Here is a 27,462-nt window from a genome sequence, read left to right on the forward strand (position 1 = left end):
CAACCTGCATCCTTGCTTCTTTCCCCCGCCCCAACACAGACGCACAACTAAAACTACAGCTCCCAGCCTGCAGCGCTCTTCATTCATTTCCGAGCTACCCTTGCGTTCCCGGCTTGCAATGCGACACTGGGATCCCTAGTCCAATGGGAGCAGCAGGGGGCGGGTCTATGCAAATATCGCCGGCGCCCGCCCACCTCCCGGTTGTTCCAATAAGGCAGGCGGCGGTTCTGTTTCCGTGTTGAGGCGCAGCAGGATTCAGGGACATGACCAGGCCGGGAACCTGCCGTTACCCTTAGCGTCACCTCAGCCAGCGGCGAGAGAGAGAGAAGATGGCGTCCATGTTGCTGAGGAGCTGCAGCCAGCGGGTCTGCTGCCTCCCCAGGCCGCTGCGCCGGGAGCCCAAGTGGGGTAAGGCTCGGGCCGGGCTGGGCTGGGCAGGCGCAGCAGCGCTGGGCTCCGGCTCTGTGGGACCCGAGCCGCCGGCCTAGGCCCTGGCGGCCTCCCTAGTGCGCCCGCACCTCTAGCGCAGGCGGACGGAGTGAGGGGGGCGCTGGGCCTGGCGGGGCCCTGGGGCTGGGGGAGCCGGCTATGGGCTTGACCGTTCAGGGGACAGTGACTGGGAGGCGGGCGGTGGAGGTTGGGGCCCGGCGGGCGCGGTGCGAGGCTGCCTCCCTTCCCGGCTTCCAAAGATCACCGGGTGTCATCAGAGCAACCTTGAACTCACGTGGGTGAGGCGCGTTGGGTGCCGGCGCGTGGTGATCTCATCCTGCCCCGGAGAGGCGTCCTCCTTCCACACCTCTCCTGGGCCCGTAGCTCCTGTATTTCTCTTAGCTGAAGCCTGGAGCTATGATGTAGAAGTGATTTGTTGGCGGTGCTCCTGGGCTGACAAGTCACCGGTGCTTTGCTTTATCGCTAGCTCCTGTGGCTGGAACCTCCCAGAAGTTTTTCCTTTGTGTAAACTACTTAGTTCCTGCTCTACCTTGTCATCAGCTTTATTTGGTCTTTGAGTTAAGACATCATTGGCTTTGGTTTTCAAGGTGTTCTTTCTTCAAATACGTGGGTTCTTTGTCTAAGCTACACATCCCGAAAGTAAATAAAAACCTAATTGATTTGCCACTTGCAAGAAGTCAATCTTAAAATTGAGTACAATTAAATCTGACGTGTTTATTTTGTTTTAAGAATTTGGCAACTGACTGCGGTTTCCCAAATTCATAGATTCATAGATTCATAGATTCTAGGACTGGAAGGGACCTCGAGAGGTCATCGAGTCCAGTCCCCTGCCCGCATGGCAGGACCAAATACTGTCTAGACCATCCCTGATAGACATTTATCTAACCTACTCTTAAATATCTCCAGAGATGGAGATTCCACAACCTCCCTAGGCAATTTATTCCAGTGTTTAACCACCCTGACAGTTAAGAACTTTTTCCTAATGTCCAACCTAGACCTCCCTTGCTGCAGTTTAAGCCCATTGCTTCTTGTTCTATCCTCAGAGGCTAAGGTGAACAAGTTTTCTCCCTCCTCCTTATGACACCCTTTTAGATACCTGAAAACTGCTATCATGTCCCCTCTCAGTCTTCTCTTTTCCAAACTAAACAAACCCAATTCTTTCAGCCTTGCTTCATAGGTCATGTTCTCAAGACCTTTAATCATTCTTGTTGCTCTTCTCTGGACCCTCTCCAATTTCTCCACATCTTTCTTGAAATGCGGTGCCCAGAACTGGACACAGTACTCCAGCTGAGGCCTAACCAGAGCAGAGTAGAGCGGAAGAATGACTTCTCGTGTCTTGCTCACAACACACCTGTTAATACATCCCAGAATCACGTTTGCTTTTTTTGCAACAGCATCACACTGTTGACTCATATTTAGCTTGTGGTCCACTATAACCCCTAGATCCCTTTCTGCCGTACTCCTTCCTAGACAATCTCTTCCCATTCTGTATGTGTGAAACTGATTTTTTCTTCCTAAGTGGAGCACTTTGCATTTGTCTTTGTTAAACTTCATCCTGTTTAACTCAGACCATTTCTCCAATTTGTCCAGATCATTTTGAATTATGACCCTGTCCTCCAGAGCAGTTGCAATCCCTCCCAGTTTGGTATCATCCGCAAACTTAATAATCGTACTTTCTATACCAATATCTAAGTCGTTAATGAAGATATTGAACAGAGCCGGTTCCAAAACAGACCCCTGCGGAACCCCACTCGTTATGCCTTTCCAGCAGGATTGGGAACCATTAATAACAATGGTTATGAGGAATCCAATTTTTTTTTTTTAATAGTCAATAACTTATGGCAAGTTAGTTCACGGGTGGGCAAACTTTTTGGCCTGAGGGCTACATCTGGGTATAAAAATTGTATGGCGGGCCATAAATGCTCACAAAATTGGGGGTTGGGTGTGGGAGGGGGTGAGGGCTCTGGCTGGGCGTGTGGGCTCTGGGCTGGGGCCAGAAATGAGAAGTTAAGGGAGTGGGAGGGGGTTCTAGGTTGGGGTGGTGGTGAGGGCTCTGGGGTAGGGCTGAGCACTTTGGGGTGCAGGAGGGTGCTCCAGGCTGCGACTGAGGGGTTCAGAGAGCGGGAGGGGGCTCCGGGCTGAGGCAGGGAGTTGTGGGGGGCTCAGGGGTGCAGGCTCCAGGCGGCGTTTACCTCAAGCCGCTGCTGGAAGCAGCGGCATGTCCTTCCTACACGGAGGCGCGGCCAGATGGCTCTGTGTGCTGCGCCATCCCCAGGCGCCACCCCCACAGCTCCCAGAAGTAATGGCATGCCACCCTACGCCTCCTATGCGGAGGCGTGGCACTGGCCATGCAGCTCTGCGCACTGCCCAAGCCACAGGCGCCACTCCTGCAGCTCCCCTTGGCCATGGCACTTGGGGCAGGGGTAGCGTGAAGAGCGGAGCCCCCTGGCTGCCCCTAAATGTAGGAGCTGAGACGGGACATGCCGCTGCTTCCAGGAGCAGTATGGCAAGCTCCTGACCCCACTTCCCGGCTGGAGTGCCGGAGCGGGGCAAGCCACTGACCCCGCTTCCCAGTGGGAGCTCGAGGGCCAGACTAAAAGGCTTGACGGGTCAGACGCGGCCCGTAGTTTGCCCACCCTTGGGTTAGTTGCTTTTAACTGTTCAAATCTCTTTTAGTATTTGTGAAAGGGGCTAGCTCGATAGCTGTGGGAGCTTCAGTATTCTAGCCACAGGACATATAATAGCAGTGCAAGCTTTCTTGCAATGCTTTACCAATTACCTTCAACCTTGAGCTGGAGGAATCAGTCACTTTGAATGAAGGTAAAATGGCTTTGCCAGTTCAATTCATGACCGTTGCTGAAGTTGCCAGTAAAGCTGCCTCTTGTAATAGACGCTTTCTATAATGTGGCATACTGGCCAACAACAGCCATCTGATATACTGATCTCTTATAGTTACTGGTCTTTGTTCAGATATTGAAGTAAAGGATGCGATATAAAAACTGAGAGATTTGGGCTGAATTTCAACTTGTGACATGGACAAAAGGTTGAATTTTATTACCATTCTTTGTGTCATCCAGTCCTTCTGCCTACAGCATTCTGAAGATTTAGAATATAGGGAATATGTTTAATCTGTAAACTAAGTTACAGAAGAGTAAATGGGCATACTGCTAGCTTTTATGGCATAGCGATATTTTCTCACAATTGTAACTGATTAGAATATTTCATGTTGGATGAGTTTTGATGTAAAAATTAATTATGCCAAAATGTGTTATTAAAGCAAAAACTCTGCAGGTATTCTGTAGGTGCCATGTACGCTCATAGATTAAGGTCAAGAAGGGGCCATTGTGATCATCTAGTCTGACCTTGTATATAACACAGTCAAAATAAATCCTAGAGCAGATCTTTTAGAGAAACATCCAGTCTTGATTTAAAATTGTTAGTGATGGAGAATCTACTATGAGCCTTGGTAAATTGTTGTCTGCGTGACAAGAACCAGGGAAGTGGGAAGGTAGAGGGAAAGCCCTCTAATACTGAGCTACTGGAGTTGATCAGTGTTTGGGGAGAGGAGGCTGTGCAGGGACCCAGGATGCCCCACAAAAAGTAATTGGCAAGTATAGATGGTTTTTACACAAAAAAAGGACTTTTCCTGCTTTAAATGGCAAGTATAGACATTGCCTAAGCCTTATTAAAGTCAAGATATACCGCATCTACTTCTTCTTCACCCCCCCATCCACAAGGCTTGTTACCCTGTCAAAGAAAGCTATTAGGTTGGTTTGACATGATTTGATCTTGACAAATCCATGCTGTTACTTATCACCTTATCTTCTAGGTGTTTGCAAATTGACTGCTTAATTATTTGTTCCATTATGTCTCCGGGTACTGATGTTAAGCTGACTGCTTTGTAATTCCCCGGTTTGCCCTTATTTCCCTATTTTATATATTGGCACTATATTTGCCTTTTTGCAGTCCTCTGGAATCTCTCCTGTCTTCCACGACTTCGTTAATGGCTCAGTTATCTTCTCAGTCAGCTTCTTGAGTATTCTAGGATGTATTTCATCAGACCCTGGTGACTTGAAGACACCTAACTTGTCTAAGTAATTTTTAACTACTACTTTCCCTATTTTAGCCTCCCTTTCTTTTATTTGGTTCTATATTAATTTTTTACAGCTGCCTTCACTTCCCCTTTAAACCAGCACACCCTTCTTCCTTGATTGTGGGGTTATGGCTTCTTGGGTATCTAGTAAGCTGTTATTAAATGATTCTCAATTATCAGTCACAGTTTTCTGACTAAATTCTTCCTCCCTGCTGATTTGTCGTCTTATTGTTTCATGTGCTCTTTCAGCTGGAACAAACTTGTGTTATTAACCCATTGTTTCATGACAGAAATCCATTTATAACAGTTTTTTGTTTTATCTTCGATCTAATTTAATCTTAGTTCATTTTGTTCGTTCAGCAAATAAGTAGTTTAAGTACTTCTTAGAATCTTAAGTATTCTTCCAGTAAAGATCAAGCCTTTAAGCACCACTGGCTTACACTTTTGGAGTTACATTTTTCACCTGAATTTTAAAAACAAAGACATAGTACAGGGGTAAGCAACCTATGGCACGCATGCCAAAGGCGGCACGCGAGCTGATTTTCAGTGGCACTCTCACTGCCCGGGTCCTGGCCACCGGTCCAGGGGGCTCTGCATTTTAATTTAATTTTAAATGAAGCTTCCTAAACATTTTAAAAACCTTATTTACTTTACATACAACAATAGGTTAGTTATATATTATAGACTCATAGAAAGAGACCTTCTAAAATATTAAAATGTATTACTGGCACGCAAAACCTTAAATCAGAGTGAATAAATGAAGACTTGGCACACCACTTCTGAAAGGTTGCCGACCCCTGACATAGTATGTAAGTTTTTCTGTATCTGAAGCCTTTTTTAGGATGTGTAAATTTTAAAAGTAATTCTATCATTCTTGTTACTGGTTTTACAGTAGGGGAAATTTGTTTGTCTACAGCTCTTATCCAAATGGATGCTTTTCTTGCTTCCTAAACAGGTAATCCTGGTTAAGGTTTCCTAAAGAGGCAGTGCCAAGTACTTTAAGCTGCAGATGTTCTCTTTGCAAATATCCCGATTATACTTATATGGCTGATTTTTTTTAATGCCCTGGCAACAAAGAGCATGAACCTTCTTTTTTCCTTTCTATTGGCCTAGAGCTCATGTGTTCCACATTGCTACAAGGCTAAAGTTGCACATCAGAAGGGACTCTTCAGATCTAGACAAACTTCTTAAAGTTAAAAAGAAGAAAAATTAATAGTTTTGTAAAACCTTTAAACAACCTACATTTTTTGGCCTAAAGTGCTGTACCTGACAAGGTTAATTTCTAAAGTAACAATTGGCCTTTTAAAATAATTTAGTTTATTATTAATGTTATGGGTGAATTGTCTTCATAAATTTCAATCTGTTTGCGAATTATTTGTATTTTTTTTTTCAGGTAACTTGGGAGACCGTACTTGTCTCAGTTGTGTGTCTCTGAGGTTGATTAACCATACGTAAGTAAACGTAAACATGACACAATTATTTTTCTAGTCTTTTAAAACTCTGCCAAGCTATCCTAAAAGCTTTAGTACATCATAATGGAACATAGTTATCAGTCTTCTGGACAAGACACACAATTACTAGCCACAACCCATATTATAGAGCCACAAAGTGACGCCCAAGAATAGTACCTTAGTCATATGCCTGTTATGTCCCTTTTGGGAGTAGGAATATGTGACATGTTTTTTTTTTTCTCTTTTCTCCCAATCTATCCTCCTTGTCTTATGCCAATGCAGTAAACAAACACTGTTTTTGTGAAAGCAGTAAAAAGTGAATTCAGTTCTGATGATCAATGCAAGTGACACCACTGGAAGTGGAAACTCTCCTTCATAACACTGCTGGTCCAAACTCCACGATCGCATACATATATGTAAATGTTGGTCTCAATCGGTTTTGAGCAGTAGTTGATAGGGCCCTACCAAATTCATAGCCCTGAAAAACGTGTCACGGGCCATGAAATCTGGTCTTTTTGTGCTTTTACCCTATACTATACAGATTTAATGGGGGAGACCAGCATTTCTCAAATTGGTGGTCCTTTCCCAAAAGGGAGTTGCAGGGGGGTCACAAGGTTATTTTAGGGGGGTTGCGATATTGCCACCCTTCCTTCTGCGCTGCCTTCAGAGCTGGGTGGCCAGACAGTGGCAGGTGCTGACTGACGGCCAAGCTCTGCAGGCAGCAGCACAGAAGTAAGGGTGGCAATACCATACCATGCCATCCTTACTTCTGCGCTGCTTCTGGTGACGGCTCTGCCTTCAGAGCTGGGCTCCTGGCCAGCAGCTGCCACTCTCTAGCTGCCCAGCTCTGAAGGCAGCACCACCACTAACAGCAGCACAGAAGTAAGGGTAGCAGTACTGCAACCCCCGCTACAATAACCTTGTGACCCCCATCCCCACAACTCCTTTTTGGGTCAGAACCCCTACACCTACAACACTGAAATTTCAGATTTAAATAGCTGAAACCATGAAATTTATGATTTTTAAAATTCTGTGACCACGAAATTGACCAAACTGGACTGTGAATTTGGTAGGCCCCTATTGATAGTTAGGGGGCAAGCACAGTTCACTTTAGCCCCACATTCAATAGGCCAAGGCTATATGTACCCTGTGTTATGGTCCTGGCTGAATCCTTCAAGTGGATGGTCTTTATTGCACTCAACCTTTGGGTCCTGGGCACTTCCCAAGCCTGCTGAGTCTGGGCAGAATTCAGTCCCTGTTCATAACTCGGGGCTTCTAAGGTACGCTCCTTGGTGAAGACCCTTCTGTAGGATGTGGGACTCCATGAGCCAACTGCCTTAGGCCCAAAAACCAATGCTGTCCTCCCAAATCTCCCCAGTCACTTAGAGAGGCTCCCCAGAGTTCCACCTCGCTGATTTATAGTTTAAACCCTCAGGGACCATGTGATATGTAAGGCAAGGAACACAGGCTTTGCACAGGAGTTTCTTAGCCACAATAACTTTTACTCTTAATGCATATAAGAGTTACATATCGTTAGGAAAAACAACGAAGCCTGTGTCCCCTAAGTCTGTGCTCACCCCTTCCTAAGCCTAAGAGTCCTAAACCTCTGAAAATGTTGGATGGGTGGGCCCTCTCCTGTAGTCCTTTTGTTGTCTGGCAATGGTCAGCCAGTGAGAGTGAAGGAGGCTAGAGCAGTTCTTGCCCTTAAATAAGATTTCTGCCCCTTCTGTCAAGTAACCAACCGATCAGCTGCAGAACTCCAGTCAGGTGGTTGGCTTGGAAATTCCAGCCCTCTGGATCCAAACTGGGAAAATCCAGTTCACTCCAGCCCACTCCTATCTGTAGTAAAGCCATTGTCTTGGGGTAGACCCCTTAATTGGAACACAGTCACAGTGGATATGTCTTGTGTTCTGGAAGGTATCAAGCATTAAAATAAGCTGCCCTGGGTCTGTCCTTGACAACTTTAGGAAGCTATAGTTACATGCTCAAAACGTAGGTCATATTCTTCAGTAATGTGGCTATAAGTGGAAGGTCACACATTTTATATTTTCACTCACACACTCTCTCGCTCTCTCTTCCACTTGAATATAATACACCTAATAAAATTACTTATGAACTGGTTACAATTAGTTACATAAACGATAGAGACAGGAAGACCCTGGCTTTATGACAGCTTGGGCAGATGGATAGAGAGGAACTGAAGAATCAGGGTGTGACAGATTGGTGTATGTACAGGCTAATTCCCAGGCAGCTAGCCTTGGGGACCATTGGAGCACCAGCGGCCCCAGAAGCAGTCAGCCACTGCCACCGGAGCAGGGGCCAGCTGTCAGCCCCGGCAGCCCCCCAGAGCAGCACCATAGGATCAGCTAAGGTTTAGTCAGGGGTATTTATAGTAAAAGTCATGGACAGGTCACTGGCTGTGAATTTTTGTTTAGTGTCTGTGACCTGTCCATCACTTCTACTAAAAATACTCTTGACTAAATCTTAACCTTAATCATGAGTAGTGTTGGCACAAAGTCTTCCTGCTGAAATCAGATGCTAAATACCAGACTGAAAGGTGTTATCTTGTAAATGGTGGCCCTTAAGGAAGTATTGAACTGCATTCCACCAATTCACAATATCAGTTTTTTGGATGGTGCCAGTGGTTGATCACACAGTAAAAGTGGTACTCTGACAAGGATTACATCAACAAACCTAGACAGGACACTAACATTAGGGTGCTGGTTTGATTGGTCAATCAAAATTTCCACAAATCTCACCCTTTGAAGGGTTTGGTGGAGAATATGTTGGGGGGTCTTAGAAGAGTCACTGGTGTGAACTCTGACCATCCCCATGATCAGTTGAATACGGTCAGGTGAAATTTTCTGCAGTGTAGTTGCGCCCCATCTCTGGCACTATATGGATGCATCCTATATATTATGGAAGCTAGAGTTCTGGATTAACTTGTACCATCACTGAATCTGTGGGGTTCATAGTTCCTGCTGGTCAGTGGGAGGTCATTATAAGAAACTTGCTAGCAGTGGGGCTGTGCAACCATGTCCTGAAAGAGAAAAAGGAGTTATTTACAAACAGTAGATCTTGGGTTTTTTTGAGTGTATTGTCTCTGCAGTGCCACTCTGATCTTTTCTTCTCCCAACTAAAGAGGGTTTCCACAATGAGAGGAGAGTCGGGTATTATATGTTTGGCTTTTTGGATGTAGGGCTTGAGGGAAAAGCATGCACCTCCTAACTTCCAAGTGTTCTACAAATGTAGTCCTAACATTTAATTTCCTATTGTATCGGAGTCTTTTCCATGCCTCTGTTTTCTTTGTCCTTTTCTGGACCACTTTTATTTCTGCTATACTTTTTTTGAGATGTGGTACCCAAAATTGAATATAGTATTTAAGGTGAGGGTTACAATCTAATTAGATAATGGTGTTTAAATTGGTTTTTTTTTTTTTTTTTTGGACTACTCCTGGGCACTGATCAGATATCTCCATTGAGCTGTCCATAATAACACTGATGTCTGAATGCTTAATTTAGAATCTGTCAAATGTGAATTAATAGTTCAAATGTTCCTTTAAATGTGTGTTATCTTGCACTTTTCTACATTAAATTTCATCTACCATCATGTTGCCCAGTTTTATTAGGTTCTTTCTCAACTTGATTAAATTTAGTCATCAGCATATTTTACTTGCTTGGCGTTTCTCTTCCTATACTAGACTATAAATAAATTCATTAACATCAGACATAGTGAGTTGCCAAAGGATCTGTACTATAAGCCAGCTTCCACATTGAAAATAGGCCACTTAGTTTTACTCTTTTCCTGTATCAACGAATGTATAATCTGTGTTAGAAGTACTCCTGGGGAAATTCTGCACCAAAAAATTAAAAATTCTGCGCATAATATTTGGAACTCGTATGCAGAATTTTAAATTATTTTGGTAATATATTTCAAAATACCTGTCAGCAAGTATGTCTGTAACAATACAGACACACACACACAAAATTCCCGTAGGAGTAGAGCGTTAAAGAAACCCTTCTGACAACCCAGGTCCTGTTTCTCTGTTATGCTTTCGTTGGGTGCCTCAGTCTGGGTGTGTCACACATGCCAGCTGGGCACACTTTGGGGGAAGACTCTGCCCCTCCGGTCTCAGACACCCTCACCCCCACCCCACCAGAGCCCAGCTGTGGGAGACCCCCCCCCCCCCCCCCCCCCCCCCCCCCCCCCCCCGAGCCCAATCACGGGGACCCCCCCAGCCCAGACACCTGCACCCCCCTTCCAGAGCCCAGCTGTGGGGCGCCCCCCAGCCCAGGCAGCTGCATCCCCCCCTAGAGCTTAGCCATGGGGCACCCCCCTAGAGCCCGGGCACCTGCATCCCCTACCTGGTAGCCCAGCTGGGGGGTACCCCCCAGCCCAGATACCGAAACTCCCTACTCCCCAGAGCCCAGGGATCTAGAGAGACAAACATCCTGTGATGCTGGGTCCCAGGTTTGTATGGAGTTTCTTGCACGCCACCTCCTTCCTTCAGGATGTGCTGGGAACCGCAGCTGCTTGGACCCCCTCCAGCTCTCTTTCCTACCCCCCGCCCCACCGCCGGCAGTGTCCTGTATTTGCGAGCTGGAGAGTCAGGCTCTGCTGGATCCAGCGGCCCCTAGTGGTGGCCAGCATCTCCGCAGCACCAATTCTGCAGGGAAAAATGAAATTTTGCACAGAACATTAATTCTGCGCAAATTCTGCATTGTGCAGTGGCACAGAATTCTCCCAGGAGTGTAGAACATCTCACTTTGTCACTATTTAATTTCTATTCCTCATTAGATCCAAATTTACCTCTTCTGTACAGGGTCCTGGGGTTCCCATTTAACTAATTCCATAAAAATGCTACCTTGCAAGTGATGCTAGGTAGTTATTTTTGTTAAATAAATTAATCCTGTGTAATTTTTAACTTTCCATAGTTTTATTTTTTGTATCTTAAATAGCCTTTGACATCTTGTGATTAAGTACGTGTCTCTTATCTTCTCTGTAGAAAAGCTGTTCTGAAGAGAAAACATTCAGTTACAAAGAATAGCACCAAAAGGTTACCATTAACCTCTTCTTCCCACCTCCCACTTACAAACAAATCTTCAAATGTAGCCTGTGCATTAGATTTCAGTTTTAATTATATGGGAAATTTGAAGGGTTTGTTATTTTGTTACTGAGATCATTAAGGACAAAAGTATGGTTTGACAAGTCTTAAAGGACCCATTTTAAAAACTAATTTTAACTGATGAACTAATAGATTTAATTGTAAATTTTCAGAAAACTCATTCTGTATTCAGAGTAAGTGGTGTTTGGGAGGATATGCTTATTCTTCAAGAGTAATGAAGTGGCTGAATCCCTGCTTTAAGTGCAAAACTCAACTCAGCCTTAACTCTAGAAAACTGCAAATGACACTTCCATAATAAAATATTAATTAAATCATAGTGTAGGACAGTGGTTATACTAAGCAATTTTGAAAACATTTTCATATGTTAATAATGGGCAAGGTAGGCTTGAAGAAGTTGTCTTTGGGAGTACCATACCCTGGGCACGATCGCAGCATAGATTTGTCATGACCTGCTATCTTGAGCTACGATGGTTATCAACTGCCTTTCAGGTATTCTATCATCAAATATAGTTCATAAATAAGTTAAAGTACAGTTCTACACTTAAACAAAAAAAACTGTAGCAGGGATCCCAGTTCATGTCTCCTTGATTAATATCAAATTGCTTGCTTTATAAGTAGAAAGAAAAGTTCTAACTGCCAGCCCTGAAAATTTAAGCTGGGAAAAATCAAAGCTATTTCAGTCCTATAATTTAGCAGGGGTGACTTCATACTTGACTTTCAGTTAATACAGAATTAACTGCACTTAAGTTAAATGTTACATTTACTACTTCAGTGTTCCAGATGGTAAGAAAAGTGCTAAAGTACAAACCAGATTGCATTTAGGGAGTGGTTCTAATTTTGTACATGTAATGAGCACTTTTGGAACAATGCCTTTATGTTCATTTTCAGAATGCATTTAATTCCTCTTTCAGAAAGGGATCAAAAGTGGTTAATGAAATAGGAGTCTATTGTCCAATACAGACCATTGATAAGATTGAGCTTGCAGTTTCAGCAGACCAAATATCTGCTGAAGAAAGAAGGTTAGAGGTAAAGAGATGATAAAGGGGCAAACTCTTTTAAGTAGGTTTATCTGATACTAATGTCCTTTCTCCCCCTTAACCCTAGCAGCTTGTACTTTGTCTCTGTGTGCCATCCACATACTATAGGAGATCTAAAATGCTTTAGATAAGTTACTTCTCACTGATTTCTAGTTTTACTTCTGCACTTAGCTTTCTAAATTGAATGCACTTCTGGTCACTGTTTTTCTCACTTTTGAAATTTTGAAACAACAGTTTTTTTTTCCTCCCTTGAAAGTAGTTTACAGGAAAAGACCCTGTAAGTAAGTTATGACGTGTGTGTATATATAATCATTATTTTCAAGTGATAGTGACATACACCTTTTGATCTTCATAATTGTGATTTTAAACATATAGCAGAACTTTCTCCTTTAGCACATATTGTTGGATCTCTTAAATGTCTTTTTTTCTTTCTTTCTTTCTTTCTTAAAGGAATGTACACTTCAAATATTGCACTAGTATCCACCCTGTTTACATGTACTCCAAGAAAGATCAGTACAGTTGTTGGACTAAAGGACCTGAACAAATGTACTTTAAAGTTGTGAGCTCTCCTGGCTCATGGACTCCGTTTGCAAGTTTGGGCATTTTGGGGCCCCAGTACCTTCCAGTACGATGGTGGCATTCTTCACATCCCCGTAATGATGACTCCATGGTGGAAAAGTCACTGAAGTCTTTAAAAGATAAAACCAAGAAGATGGAAGAAGGAGGCCCGGTATATAGTCCAACAGTAGAGGTGGTTAAAACATCTCTTAGACAGAAGATTGTGGATGAGGTGAAGCACTATTATCATGGCTTTCGATTGTTATGGATTGACACAAAAATTGCTGCAAGAATGCTCTGGCGAGTACTTCATGGCAACGTTTTGTCTCGCCGGGAACGGAGACAGGTAATGAGTACATGTAGTCTGTTCTATTTACTATTGAGTGATTAGACTCCTTGCCTGGGTTAAATTGAGTGGGTTCCTTGTCCTTTTTTCTTTGTATTTAGAATCAATAAGGTTACCTCTAGCATCCCTAGTTAAGAGAACTTTACCCAGTATCTGATGCAGCCAATTGAAAAAAAGACTGAGGTTTATTCATATCACATAAACAGTATCTATATTTATATGTATATTACTTTATTTTAGTGAGTCTCCCGAACTTAGGACTGGTCTTCACTACGGAGCTAAATCGGCGCTGCTGCAGTTGATGCAGTGGCATGGATTTAGTGGGTCTAGTGAAGACATGCTCAATTGATGGGAGAACACTCTCCCATCCATTTCTGTACTGCACCTCAACGAGAGGCGGAAGCAGTGTCGGTGGGAGAGTGTCTCCCGTCGACATAGCGTAGTGTCTACCCTATGGTAAGTAGATCTAAGCTACGTCTAGTTGTTACGCTACTAACTTAACTCAAAATTGCGTAGCGTAAATCGACCAGCAGCTGTAGTGTAGACAAGCTCTTAGTTTGCTTGAGGAGGGGGGAGGGAGCGGCCTGCTAAACCCAGGGTTGTGAGTTCAATCCTTGAGGGGGCCACTTAGGGATCTGGGGCAAAATCAGTACTTGGTCCTGCTAGTGAAGGCAGGGGGCTGGACTCGCTGACCTTTCAAGGTCCCTTCCAGTTCTAGGAGATGGGATATCTCCATTAATTTAATTTAGTCATAGTTGTGTCTTCAGAAAAACTTAGGATCAGAGACCAAGTTATCCCAAAGTTATAGATACTTCATAATTGTGACTGTTAACTAGACAAAATAATTGTATATGTACTTTCTTATTGTTCCATTAAATAATTGGACAATCACCCACATTTAATGCATTGTTTCAAGATTAAAATTAAATTACAATTTTACATTTTTTCCCACAGCAGCATCAGCATGTCTGCAGTTTATCATGAACACTATCAAAATTTAGTGATTTATTTTTCAATTGAATATCCTTTTTTGCAATACCTATTTATTGAAGATTATAACTAATTAATGACAAGATCTCCAATACAAAGGCACAATGTAGGGAAAAAGTACTGTATCGTATATCAAAAATGAACATGCATACAGAAGCTGCAGCTGTTCTATTCAATAGTTTGTTTTTTTTCCCATATCAATATTTTTAATGCACTTATGCAATATGCAATAAACATTTCTTCTGACAAATGGGACATCTTTTACTAGTCAATTGTCAAAATATAATTTTTCAGGTTTTTTAATGTACAAAAAATAATTATGCAATACTGGGAACCAATTGCTTACCAGAAATCCATGTTTGAAAACCAAGCTATTTGAACTATTATAGTAGATGTTCTGAGTGTAAAATGGATAAATGTATATTTTATTTGTGCACAAACAAAATAGACTAATTTGAAAACACTTGGAACCACTTGTGTGAGCTATGATTCAAACCAGAATAAATCTTAACACAATTTAGTGGTTGATGTTAAGAATGTTTCCCATTGTGCTTGGATTTGAAGGTATGTTCTCGACTCTGAATTTAAACCAGGCTTGTAGTTTCTATTTATTTTCTTAAAACTATTTTTAGTACAAGGACTGAAAATGGACAGGTTCTTGGTATGTAGCCTAAAAGGAGATGATTTAACTAAATTGTAGTTGTTACATTGTGTGACTCAGAACATACAGTAGTACATTCTCAGACCTACAGAATGTAGAAAAATTTAGCATCAAATAATGCATTGAATGTCCTTAGATGATCTTGTTTCGCTTTTCTTTGAAGTAAAAAAGCGCATTAAGTTTAAAAATAAATAAAAAAATCAAAGCTGTCTCTTTATGACAATAGAGAGCCTACAAGAGGGCAGTGTTATACTGTACCTGAACAGAGGAGGCAGGTAGACTGAGAGCGTATTTGGTATAATGAATGTCCTTTTAAATATTTTGTCAGATAATATAGCAGCTAACTAGTCTTGACATCGTGTGTTTCAACTCACTTAAGAAATATCTGAAATAATATTTTAGGCTATAGGCACATGTGTAAGTAAGTCACGTATTGCAGTACTGGATATGTGTTAGAATTCCTCTTGGATTACTTTCTTTTCAGTTTTTGGCTTCACATGTACAAATCCATGAAGGTTTATAGGTGTTAAATTGGAATATCTGTATGTGAGCTGTTTTTTGTTTTCAAGAACTTGTGAAAGTTGCTCAAAGGAAAACTAATCCTATTTGTAAGGATCATGTGTTCAGTGATGGGCAATAGTGGTTTTGTGAATTACTGGTTGACAGTGAAGTGTTTCTTTAGTTTTAAAAAGTTTCCCACAAAACCCTGAACCAAAGATTAAATTGACCAAGGGTCTTCAACTTATACTAAAAGAATACTTAAAAAGTCTTGAAGGGGTGAGTTCAGCTTAAAGTTTTGCCTGCTGTTGGCACAAAAAACAGGTAAGATTACTACAACTGGAAAAGATTAGAGAAGAAAAATCTTTCCGTTAATTTAATTACAATATAATAATACCTAGCTCTTATACAGTAGTTTTCATCCATAGATCTGAAAGCACTTTACAAAGGAACTCAGTATAATTATCCCCACTTTACAGATGGGGAAACTCGGAAAGGGAAGTGATTTGCCCGAGGTCACCCAGAAAGCTGGGTCAGAACCAGAGATGGAACCCAAGTCTCCTGAGTCCCAGTCTGCTGCCCTGTCCACTAGGCCACATTGTCAATGTTCTGTCATTATCTCTATTGTGTAGTCTAGCTAGTCAGTTTTCTCTATTTGTATGAGAGTCTTTCCTACTACAACAACAAGAGGGAAAAGCATTTTTTAAAATAGGAAAGTGTAAATCACAAAAATTGGTAGGCTATAGCTCCGGGTACCTCTAGTATCTACTACTTTACCTCCTTTTTTTTTTTTTTTTTGAAATCGACTAGGTTGAGATGATGCCTCTGAAGTTTTGTAATTTAAACTGTTACCTAGTTGGCATGTTTTACCACACTGGTGAATTGCATACAGATTTTTCTTGGAGAATTAAGGGCACAATTCTGAAGGTGCTCAGTGCTACTCAGGGTTAGGCCCTTAAATGCCTACTAGAGTGAAATGCACTTTTGTGCATAGTGCCTGCACAAATGGGGGCGGGTCCATGCTCCAATTATGCAGCACTTTAAGGGGCCTTCTGCAAGGTTGTAAGTTTCATCCAGTAATGAATTACACAACTTGCTTTGAAGTAGAACTTTATTTTAAACTTTAACTGTAATTTTCTATTAGTATTTAATAAATGTTTGAATGATGGGATGGATGGTCTACAGAGGCAAGAATTAATCACTTGTGATGCTAAATCTTCAAAGAAAATAAATCATACATTTTAATTGAAAGAGCGCTTTGAAAACTTCCAAGCTATCATTTTAATTTGAACACTGCTTTTACTTTCATATCAATAAGTTGGATTTCAGTTTATGTTGGTGCTTCTGAATCTTTAGAGAGACGTTTTCCCCCAAAACAAATAGGAGAATATAGGAGGAGGGCTTGCATGGAGGTAAAAATAGAGAATTATCTTGGAAGCTGGAGTTAGATGTGAGGAGGAGATGCCACAAAGAACAACATTGGAGAACGAAAGTATTAAAAATATACAAATTGCTGAATTTGGTACCATAATAACATGAAATTATGGACATACATATTGTACATTGACAGTCTAGGTTATAGAATCTGTCTTTTCGGACCTCGGGGCTGACCCCAAGACATCGATTATAATACTTTGTTGCCCAGTAATGGTCCAAGCAGGTGTCAAGCAAAAATAATCACACGTTCTGGTTGGTGGGTTATAATGTTTTGTGTGCAGATAGCATGTAATTAGTCATTATGTACCATCTTCCTTGTGTGTGTTTCTTCCCTCCCCCCCCCCCCCCCCGTGGAACTAAATTTTTTTAAAGAGAAATATATTTTATATCACTTGGCTGCCACAGAGGTAGACTGGGGTGTCCTTCTTTTTTCTTTTTAGCAGGTGGCAAACAATTGCAATCTTAGAGGGGTAGCCGTGTTAGGCCTGATCCACACTAACCCCCCCACTTCAAACTAAGATACGCAACTTCAGCTACGTTAATAACGTAGCTGAAGTTGAAGTACCTTAGTTCGAACTTACCGTGGGTTCAGACGCGGCAGGCAGGCTCCCCCGTCGACTCCACGTACTCCTCTCGCGGAGCAGGAGTACCGGCGTCGACGGCGAGCACTTCCGGGATCGATTTATCGTGTCTAGACAAGACGCGATAAATCGATCCCAGAAGATCGATTGCTTACCGCCGGACCCGTAGGTAAGTATAGACGTACCCTTAGTCTGGATCTGTAAAAAGCAACAGAGAGTCCTGTGGCACCTTTGACTAACAGATGTATTGGAGCATAAGCTTTGGCGTCTGACGAAGTGGGTATTCACCCACGAAAGCTTATGCTCCAATACATCTGTTAGTCTTAAAGGTGCCACAGGACTCTCTGTTGCTAATTGCAATCTCCTCTCTCTGGTTGTCTTTTTTTCCTCTTTCCCTTTCCCCTTGCAAGTGTGCACATGCCATTACTTTCTACAGGCTCTCATTTTCTTATCTCACCAAAAGTAGCAGAGGTAAAGCACCTCTAGAAAAGTTGTTCACACAAGTTTTGTATTTATTGCTATGCAAAGAAAAAGCAGATTAAAATGTTGGTACTGATTTTGATTTATGTGATACATTGATGTTTTAACTAAGATTGCAAAATAGAGGTATTAAATTTATTAAAAACCATGACACTCTAGCACTTACTCCAAAAAGTGAAACAGGTCTAGGAATAGGTCTTCCTAACTTGATATTGGTTCTCACATTGGTGGCATATGGCTAATATTGTATAAAAATAATGAACAGAGGAGGAGTGTAGTACTCCTGAAGGAGAACTTGGAATGCTCTGCTATCAGGATAGCAATATATTTTAGTCTTTTTAAAAAAAAAAAAAATAGATCAAATGAAATAACTGTCTTGATAGCAGCTTTCAATTCTTGGAAAAAGGAAACTTGTTTATTCAGTAAGAAAATTAAAAACCTTTTAAAAATTGAATATATTAAGATTGTTGGGGAAGAAAGTAGGGCTTTAATTACTTTCACATGCAAAGGTTGAGAAGCTGTAAAAACAAAATTAACTGTTTGAAAACTGGCATAATTAAAAGACCCCAGTTGAGTAATGCAGGCATACTCTTTAGTACGCCAAGAGTAATCTGCCTAAAGTTACTGATTAACTTGTACTAATTTTCCATTTATCAGCCTGCACTGACCGAGTCAGTGAGTGGAACGCTTCTTCTTATAGCAGTTTAGTTGACAGCAACTAGTTGAGGGGTTTTTGGGTGATGGAGGGAGGGGAGGTGAAGGGGGGCTTGAGAAAATAGTAATAAGGAGTCTTGGGGAAAAAATGAGTTTATTCTTAAAGCAAGAATAAAACACAGCTGGCTATATTCAGAGTCTTCATTGTCTAAACTGCACACACTACCATGATCACATTGCACATTTGGTAATCTTGTGCAAAATATGAAAATATCCTCATTTTCACATGTAGTTGCCGTAATTGCATGCTTTTTTGTAGCTAGTTTAAAAAAAATCAGTAGAGCCCTGCAAATCTGCAGATATCCACTTAATATCTGCAGACCATGTTTGTGGCTCATGTGTCGGATGCGGATACACATTTTGTATCCGCGCAGAGCTCTAAAAATCAGGCTCTTGGTGAGTATACTAAAATGTTTTAAATCCATGGTATAATCCATCTTTGTTAGATTAACAAAAATAAATTCTATATTGTGATAGTTTGCATAGATGCATAATGTTAGTGCGCACACACATTGTGAATAGTTTTAGATATACAGATAAAAACAAAGTTAGGTATTGTCATTACCTCTGTTTCACAGATAGAGGGAAACTGAGTGACAAAAGTTGTAACTTCAGTTAACATGGCAGAACTAGAACCCAGCTGTCTTAAATTCTGTATCCTATTCACAGGACCACACTGCTTCTAACATGTTAAAATGTGCAAACCAGGACAGAAAGTTGGAAGCACTGCTGTTGAAAGACCGGTCTTGTCTTTAGGTAGCTTGTACAGGATCTGACTGAGGATATGTTGTTCCTAAGTGCTGTTGTCTAGCAGTGATTGAACTGTGCTGCTTGCCGTGGGTTGGTGATCTGTTGGAATGCCAGTTTTTTTCCTTGTCTAAGCTTTCATCTAAAGCGGGTCAGCAATCTTTCAGAAGTGGTGTGCCGAGTCTTCATTTATTCACTGTAATTTAAGGTTTCATGTGCCAGTAATACATTTTAAAGTTTTTAGAAGGTCTCTTTCTATAAGTCTATAATATAAAACTAAACTATTGCTGTATGTAAAGTAAATACGTTTTTTAAAATGTTTAAGAAGCTTAATTTAAAATTAAAATGCAGAGCCACCCTGACCGGTGGCCAGGACCCGGGCAGTGTGAGTGCCACTGAAAATCGGCTCACATGCTGCCTTTGGCACGCATGCCATAGGTTGCCTACCCCGATCTAAAGTGTGCTTCTCTAACATGAAAGGCCTTGTTTCACACTTTTTTTTTTTTTGTACTGCTGTAAGTTACTTTTTCACACTGGCACAGTGTGTTTGTAGTTTACTCCTGGGGGAACTCTGCACCAAAAAATAAAAAACTCTGCACACAATATTTTAAAATTCTGCATATTTTCTGTCAAAATAATGCAATATAATCAAGCTGGTTTAAATAAAATACCAAAATAATTAAAACTACAATACAATGGATGGAGAATGGTAGTGGGGAGCATTGGAGGAAATCACCAATCCCCCTCTTATAGTAGTGTAGCTAGTATTGACCCTTTACTTCTAGTTATTAGTCAACAGATATATGCAGCCATATGGTCAGTGTTGCATCATAGGCAAATGAAGAGCAAGTGAGGGCTGGGGACTCAAACTCATAATTTATACTGGCTACTGGCCATCTCCTAAAAGGTCAGTAGCAAACAGTTCATGGAGCACATTTTGATAGGAAATTTTTTCATTCCAAAAATGTAGACCAGTTCTAATCACTAAAGCACCATAAGCATTTATAAGGTTATACTGTCCTTTACAATAAGACTCCTTTACACCACTCTGTCAATGTAAAGGAGCCTTAAAATTTTTACACCGTGAATTCCCCAAGGAGTATAAAACAGAAGAACAATGGGAACATTTCACCAAGCAGGCAGGTTGCTACATTCTGCTCTGCCTGAGGGAACAGAGCCTGTCCCACACCTGCCTCTTCAGAAAAACCCCAAAGCCCTTCCCCTCCACACTGAGCATGCCGCAATAGCAAACGAGAGGGACTGTCTCTGTCTGTCTGTCTCTGTCTCTCACGCATGACTGCCCAGCCCTCCTCTCGCCCCTGGTGGTGATTTACGTTTCTACCAGCTGCTCTGGGTGCCCAAACTGACCAGGGAAGGGGCACATGACTGCTCTTGTGGCTTCCCCGTCAGAAGTCATTTTTCTGCAGGGAAGCAAAGAAATCTGTGGGGGCCATGAATTCTGTGCATGCGCAGTGACGCAGATTTCCCCCAGGAGTAGTAGTTGGATAGCAACACTGGTGTAAAAAACAGTGTAGAAAAGGCCCAATTTACAAAAAGGCACTTATTGCAGTTTTAAAATACAACTTTGTTTTTTCATTATATGGATCTAGAGACAGTGAAGGAATGTCAACTAGAAATATGCTTTGTGGTACATTAGATGGTTAGATTACCGCATTTCAGCAAAATACTTAACTTCTGGATGACCAGTTATAAGATTAGAACCAAGGGACAATCAACTCTTTTCACATCCTTTCTTTAAAACTTATTCAACACCTTTATTTCTTATTTTCTTAAAACATTTATCTTAATCTAGTGTGATTCTAGATCATACAAAACTCACTGTTGGATTTTTTTTTTTAAATGAACATTTTATGAAACCGTAAATCTCTTGACAGTCTCTGGTGAAATCTTATCTTCACACCAACTGACAAATGAGTTATATTTCTGCCTCCCCTTTCCTTCCTCTATGGAAGCAATTATGAACAGAGATCCAAGTAACCTGACCACATTAAGAGCAATAACAACACAGCTAAGGAAATCAAACTATTGCTCGTGTAAAACCAAAAATCACTGTCAAAATCCTGCTTTTATAGAGGCTAGTGAACTTAATCATGTGAGGAGATCAGTTGGGCCAAACCAGAGTATAACTGGCACAAGTTCTGCTGCATGGGAGAAGCAGAGAAGCTGCATGGTGATCTGGTGCTGGGTGTCATGAAACCAAGCTCTCTGGTGCTGCTCTTTGCAGGGAGTGTAGATTGGGGGCAGAGCCATTGAGTCTCCAGACAACATGTATTAATTAGTGGCATGAATTTGCTGGCCACAAACCTTGTTGGGTTGGAGGGAGAGTAAATGGTGGCGGCTATAGCAGTGTGTAGGTTACAGGAGGGGCTACAGAGTGGCTGTATGGGGTTCTTGTGTTCTGATGCCACATAGTTCGAAAGGTTGTAATTCTCCATCATTATACTTGGACTTAGGATAGGAGATTTGGATTTCACCTTAAACAAACGTAGATGTATATATTTGTATATGTACATAGAAATTTTAATGCGTTATAAGCATATATTTTGAGTTTTGCATTCTTTTTACGAGAACGAAGGAAATAATTCCATATGTACTGTATCTGAATTTTCAATTCTTTCTAGTATTTTCCTTTTCTTACTCAGAACTTCTAAAGCTCTGTGGTATTTATTAGCCTTCTGGTTTTGGAATGAATAAGTCCCTTTTGAGCCTGCAAACAGTGGATCAAAACTTTCAAATTTGGATGTTCAAATTTTTCTGGCTCCTGAATAAAAATGGCTTAACTCTTAAGTGTTGCTGAGCATGTGCTGCTTCCAAAAGGATCTTACAGTTGAAATTTCAGTCAGGTCTAGGAGAACTTTTGCAAGTATAGCTATAATGGTATACTATACCGGAAAAGCACTCCTAGTGTGGATGCAGATTATACCAGCAAACCTGCACTTTAGCTCTATAGCTCGTTCCAAGACACCCTGCTCCTCTACCCCAGTGAAACAACTAGTATAGGTTTTCCCAGGGTCTGCGCTTTGCTGGCACAGCTATTTTGGTCAGAGATCATACCTTGTCACACAACTACAGCTATGCTGGTCAGCAATCTGTGAAGTAAGTAGTGTAGACCTGGCCTTCAACGTTTAATTGTAGATTTAGAAACTGACCTACATTGCGAAGTACCTGGATTGCTTACATCAGGGGTAGTCAATTATTTTTGATCAAGGTATATATTTCTTGTTCAAGGTATAGTTAAGTTCCAAAGTCCAGAGAAACATTTTTCACACTGCAGAAACAATAAGTAAATACAAAGATTTTGCGGATCCTGGTGGTCCGGATTTGGCCCGCGGCCCGCCTACTGACTACCCTTGGCTTACATGATAATACAGGTACAAGCCTATCAACATAAGGGCCAAAGCAAAAGCTTTCACTCCCTAATGTAATTTAAATTAACAAGTATGCAGCTAGTGCACAAAGGACTTTGGTGTATGTATACTACGTAATGCTCTGTAAGTAATAAGTTGGGGGGACATACTCTTTTCAGGTAGTTCAAGATTCGGGCATGAAGGCATCTGCCTGATTTGGAGGATTACACTTCATTTCCTTCCACTCCAGAAAAACTGTGATTTGTTTAGAACAGTTGTGCACATTACAATGAAATTAAATATATATCACAATTATTATGAGGTGAGGAAAAACGACTTCATTTGTTCTTGGTTACTCAGTCTCCAGTAAATCACACATGTAAGTGGAGGAGCGGGAGCAGAAACAGAAATGAATAAAAAGGGAAGTTTAAGCTGCTTTGAGGACCAGCAATCACCAGCTCCTGTGTTCAGGTGCTTTATAGGGTTTAAGTGAGATATTTAACAATCCTATTGAGACACAGTGAGGCTCATGATGTGCTTTGGAAATACTTTCACCAGTTTTCAGTATTGTAGGAACACTGGCACTGAACTCAAGGGTGCGGTAGCTTGCAGAAAAAAGAAACCTTTTATTGTGATTGCATTTATTTAGATATTAAGTCAAGCACGTTAGTCTAAATGTCTTAACCGTTCAGCAGCTGACAGAAGGGCATTGAGCATGTCCATTGAGCAAGGAGAGTCATGAAGACCCACTTATTTGCAACACATCTGATGACCCTGTGTCTGGAGCATTTGAGCTTTGCGCACAGGTGCCGTACTGTTGGATCTGTCACAAGATAGGCATTGGCTGTTTGAAGCTTGTTCTTGGACCTAGTATGCTATCTGGAGGTGACACTGAGGTTGTTTTTAAAGGAATCGTTCAAACAGAGTGCCTTGAACTAAGACAGTAGACTAGTGGAATAGACACAGCTTTAAACTGGAGTGGTTGTGGTGTGTCTTGCACCATAAGGCTTGTTGCCAGATATCAGAAAGGGTAATGTTGGACTGGCAGCTAGGTCAAGTTGGTTGGTCTCATGGTACCAGTTATTTCGCATAGTTAGAACCCTGCTCAGATAAAAAATTTTGTGTCTGTATCCGTTCCGTGATCCGCAAAAATGGTCTGCAAATATCTGCATCCGTGGATATAAAGTGGATATTGGCGGATTTGCAGGGCTCTACAACCAGCTCCACAGGTCACCGTGTATCACACACAACACCCCCCCCCCCCCCCCCCACTCTCCAGAGAGCTCCTGCCCCGCCATATCTCCATCCTCGCTCCGGGCAAGGAGCTACAATCCTGGGCCCTTGTGTGTAGTGCTGCCCTCCAAGTGGGGAACTCAAACACACCTGCGCAGCCGCCGCAGCTCTAACACACACAGACACAGTCAGGATAGATGGTGGCAATCACTACGCTCCTCACAGTGCTCGCTGTTGCCGCTCACTAGTTAAAGTACAACACCACCTCTTTCAGAAAGGCAATTCATTCACTTATGCAGTAGCAAACAGTTGTGTTCCTTTCTGGGAGTTGTAGTTTACCTCCTCCGTCTGAGCAAGCTGGGGACTACAATTCCCAGAATGCCAGGCGGCCTATTGCCATATATTGCAGCCCACTGCTGTGTGATCGGAGAGCAGAGCTGGAGCCTGAGGGCTGGGTGCCAGCCGCTCTGTTTGGGTGAGTGTGTGCTGTGGTCAGAGCTCCGTCCCTGCCTCCTCTATCTCACATCTGCTCACCTCCTGGGCCCCTCACACCTTCTGCTGTTGGGGCCAGAGCATTTGCCTTGCCCCCATTCTGTCTGTTACAGCGTCACCCTAATTTCTATGGGGAGATCGCTAGAGCCCTGCACAGGCCGTGCTTTGGAGCAATTCAACTCGTCATAATCTGTAGTTCCTGAGAATTTGAAATATTTTCATAGAACACATGTATTTGATGGTTTAAATTGTAATATAGATGTCTATATTAAGCATTCTTTTGTTTTTAATGTTGCCGTGTAAAATTTTATTCTTGTCTATTAATGCCTCTCATTTCTCTTCTAGTTCCTTCGGATATGTGCTGATCTCTTTCGCCTGGTTCCTTTTCTAGTCTTCATTGTTGTTCCATTCATGGAGTTTCTGCTTCCAGTAGCCCTTAAGCTGTTCCCTGGCATGCTTCCTTCAACATTTGAGACAAAATCTAAGAAGGTAACCACAGCATAGATTTGGAATCAGTCAAATATGTAACAAGAACTAAACTATACTTGAAATTTTAACTTGCTCCTTGTTGAAACTTCATAAGCGAAAGCCATGTTTTGTTTCTTGATAGCAGGGTGCTAACGTTTTCCTGGGTTACAAATTGCTAACTGTTTAACAAAACAGTTTTAATAGTTTATTCCTATTTAACCTAGCTGGGATATTGTTAGCATCCTCCTAGCCAGAATCATATTTTAAAAGTTCTAGCATAGTTCTAGTGAAAGTGTGCTCAGTGCCTTAGACATTGGATTCGGTTTTAGGAATTTACAAAACTTTTTATGATGTCAGAAGTTGATAAAATTGTATTCCCAGACAAACATCATTTAAAGATGTAGGTAAGCTTGAGAGTAAATACCAGTAATATAAGGGTGAAAATTCTTATGTTGTTTTTTTAATAACTATCCATTAAAGAGCCAGGAAATCAAAATTAAAATTGAACTTGTAAGAAAATGCAGCCTTCAGCTGTATTGAATTTCATAGTTAAAGGCCACCTGCTCTTCTGCATACCTCCAGGATGCTGAAGGAAAGATGTGAATCAATCCTTTTTTTTTTTTTTTTTTTTTTTTTAAGTTCTCTGGAACTTCCCCAGTTTTCCAAGATTTGTTAAACATCAACTTTAATGGTCCAGAGTGCTCCTTGGCTAGCTCTTTTAAAATACTTGGATGCAAGTTTTATGGACCTGTTTATTTAAAAACACTTTTTAGTAGCTTCTGTTTAACATCCCCCCCCCCCCCTATTAATATTGAAAAGAAAAAAATTTATTTTCAAAAAAAGAATAAAAAAAAAAAAAAAAAACACACATGGAGATATACCTATCTCATAGAACTGGAAGGGACCTTGAAAGGTCATCGAGTCCAGCCCCCTGCCTTCACTAGCAGGACCAAGTACTGATTTTTGCCCCCAATCCCTAAGTGGCCCCCAAGGATTGAACTCACAACCCTGGATTTAGCAGGCCAATGCTCAAACCACTGAGCTAGCCCTCCCCCCTCTATTATCTGGCTTTTTCCCAACTACAGAACAGAAATATTTATTAATCACTTCTGCCTTTTCTGCATCATTATTGGAAAATCTACCACTTTCATTTAGTAATGAACCAATACTGTTGTTAGGGTTCATTTTTTTTTTTTTTTTTGATACACTTAAAAATAAACAAAACCCCCCCCCCCTCCCCCCCCCAGTTGTCCTTAACTCTGTTAGTCATAGATTTATTTGTGGTCTTTTGCTTCCCTTATCTATTTCCTAAATTTTTTAGCTTCTCATTTATATTGATTGATATGAACTTTTCCTTTATTCCATTTGTTTTATTTTTATATCTGTATATTGTACTTTCCCACTTAGCTATGCTGGGTTTTTTAATCATTGTAGCCTTCTTTCTCAGTTGGGAGATTGCAGCCTTTGGGGCTTCTAGTAAAAAGTTCTGAAATTCCAATTATCATTCACATTTTTTTTGTTAAAATTTTCTCCCAGTTGATCTGACTCATAATTTTCAGCTTTGTGAAATTGTTGCTTTGAAAGTGCCAAGTATACATTTTACTGGTTGGTTCTTTACATTTGTTATGTGCAAACAGAATAATCAAGTCAGGAGCACTTTTGCCTAAGCAACTACTAACTTTTAGTTCTGTGATCAATTCCTCTTTATCTGTCAAGATGAGATCTAATATAAAATTCAAATTCCACGGTGTTGGATGCAACCCTGTTTGAGTCATCTATAACTTTTAGAAATTTCAAGAACATTTTAGTATTGGCAGCGTGAGACATCCAGTTTGTTACTCAGATTGAAGAGCCCCTGGATAACATAAATGCTTAAGGAGCTGGTCATCCTGTTCGCTACCGTAATTTGGTGGTCTGTGGCAGACATCAACTAGTACTCCATCTTGTGATTATCTGTTAGACCATCGATCCATAACATTCAAGATAATGTACTTCCTAGTTAGTGACTCAGAAACAGGTAATGCCATTTTTGACAGAGTTCCACTCTTTTCCCCCCCCCCCCCTTTTTGTCTAGTCAGTCCTTCCTAAACAGGTTATAGATGGAAAATAAATGGCAACTGATCAAATGCTGTGGTGTAATGACATCTAACATACTCTGGTATTGGAAAAACCTATGGAGCCTCATCCAGAGAAAGGTTTACAAGTGGGGGGAAGGGAATCTTGGTGGGCATAATTCTGGAAAGGACATCTTAAAGCAAACATGCTCTTGTTTTTTATAGGAGGAGAGATTGAAGAAAGAATTGAGAGTGAAACTTGAAGTGGCAAAATTTCTTCAAGACACTATTGAGGAGATAGCCTTAAAAAATAAAGCAGCCAAAGGAAATGTTACTAAAGATTTTTCTATCTTCTTTCAAAAGGTAAAAATATAACCTTGTACTCTGTTCACATAAAAAGTAAATAGCTTGATATTTTTATCTTACTAAGCAATAGACAGTGGTGAAGAAGAAAACTAAGCTTGTGGCATAATCTGTTGCTACCTATACCATGGTCACCTATCTTTACTCATTATGTTGGGCTTAAGTGAATAGTGTGTGACGTATGCTGAACAAAAGGTGCGCAGAAGTTTTGCTCTTTCAATTACTATTTATTGTGCTGAGATCTCACTCTGGTATTCCAGGTGGCACTTTCACTTTATCCAATGCATTTCCGTTTTAATTCTCAAAAACAACATAT

At 41.3% G+C, this 27,462-nt stretch overlaps 1 protein-coding gene across 2 annotated transcripts in view; it reads left to right on the plus strand.

Annotated features, from left to right (window-relative positions):
• Positions 1 to 221: 221 nt before the first annotated feature.
• Positions 222 to 27,462, plus strand: part of LETM1 (leucine zipper and EF-hand containing transmembrane protein 1) — a 65,193-nt gene continuing 37,952 nt past the window's right edge. For both annotated transcript variants that reach the window (XM_026648079.1, XM_026648080.1), the window contains exons 1-5: positions 222 to 408; positions 5,937 to 5,994; positions 12,607 to 13,060; positions 24,607 to 24,750; positions 27,009 to 27,146. In XM_026648079.1, the coding sequence (XP_026503864.1) occupies positions 330 to 408; positions 5,937 to 5,994; positions 12,607 to 13,060; positions 24,607 to 24,750; positions 27,009 to 27,146 (873 nt within the window). In that variant the 5' untranslated portion in view covers positions 222 to 329. The remainder of the gene's footprint in view (positions 409 to 5,936; positions 5,995 to 12,606; positions 13,061 to 24,606; positions 24,751 to 27,008; positions 27,147 to 27,462) is intronic.

The sequence above is a fragment of the Terrapene carolina genome, unplaced genomic scaffold, assembly GCF_002925995.2.
Source record: "Terrapene carolina triunguis isolate 2854851 unplaced genomic scaffold, T_m_triunguis-2.0 Scaffold66, whole genome shotgun sequence".
Taxonomy (NCBI): domain Eukaryota; kingdom Metazoa; phylum Chordata; order Testudines; family Emydidae; genus Terrapene; species Terrapene triunguis.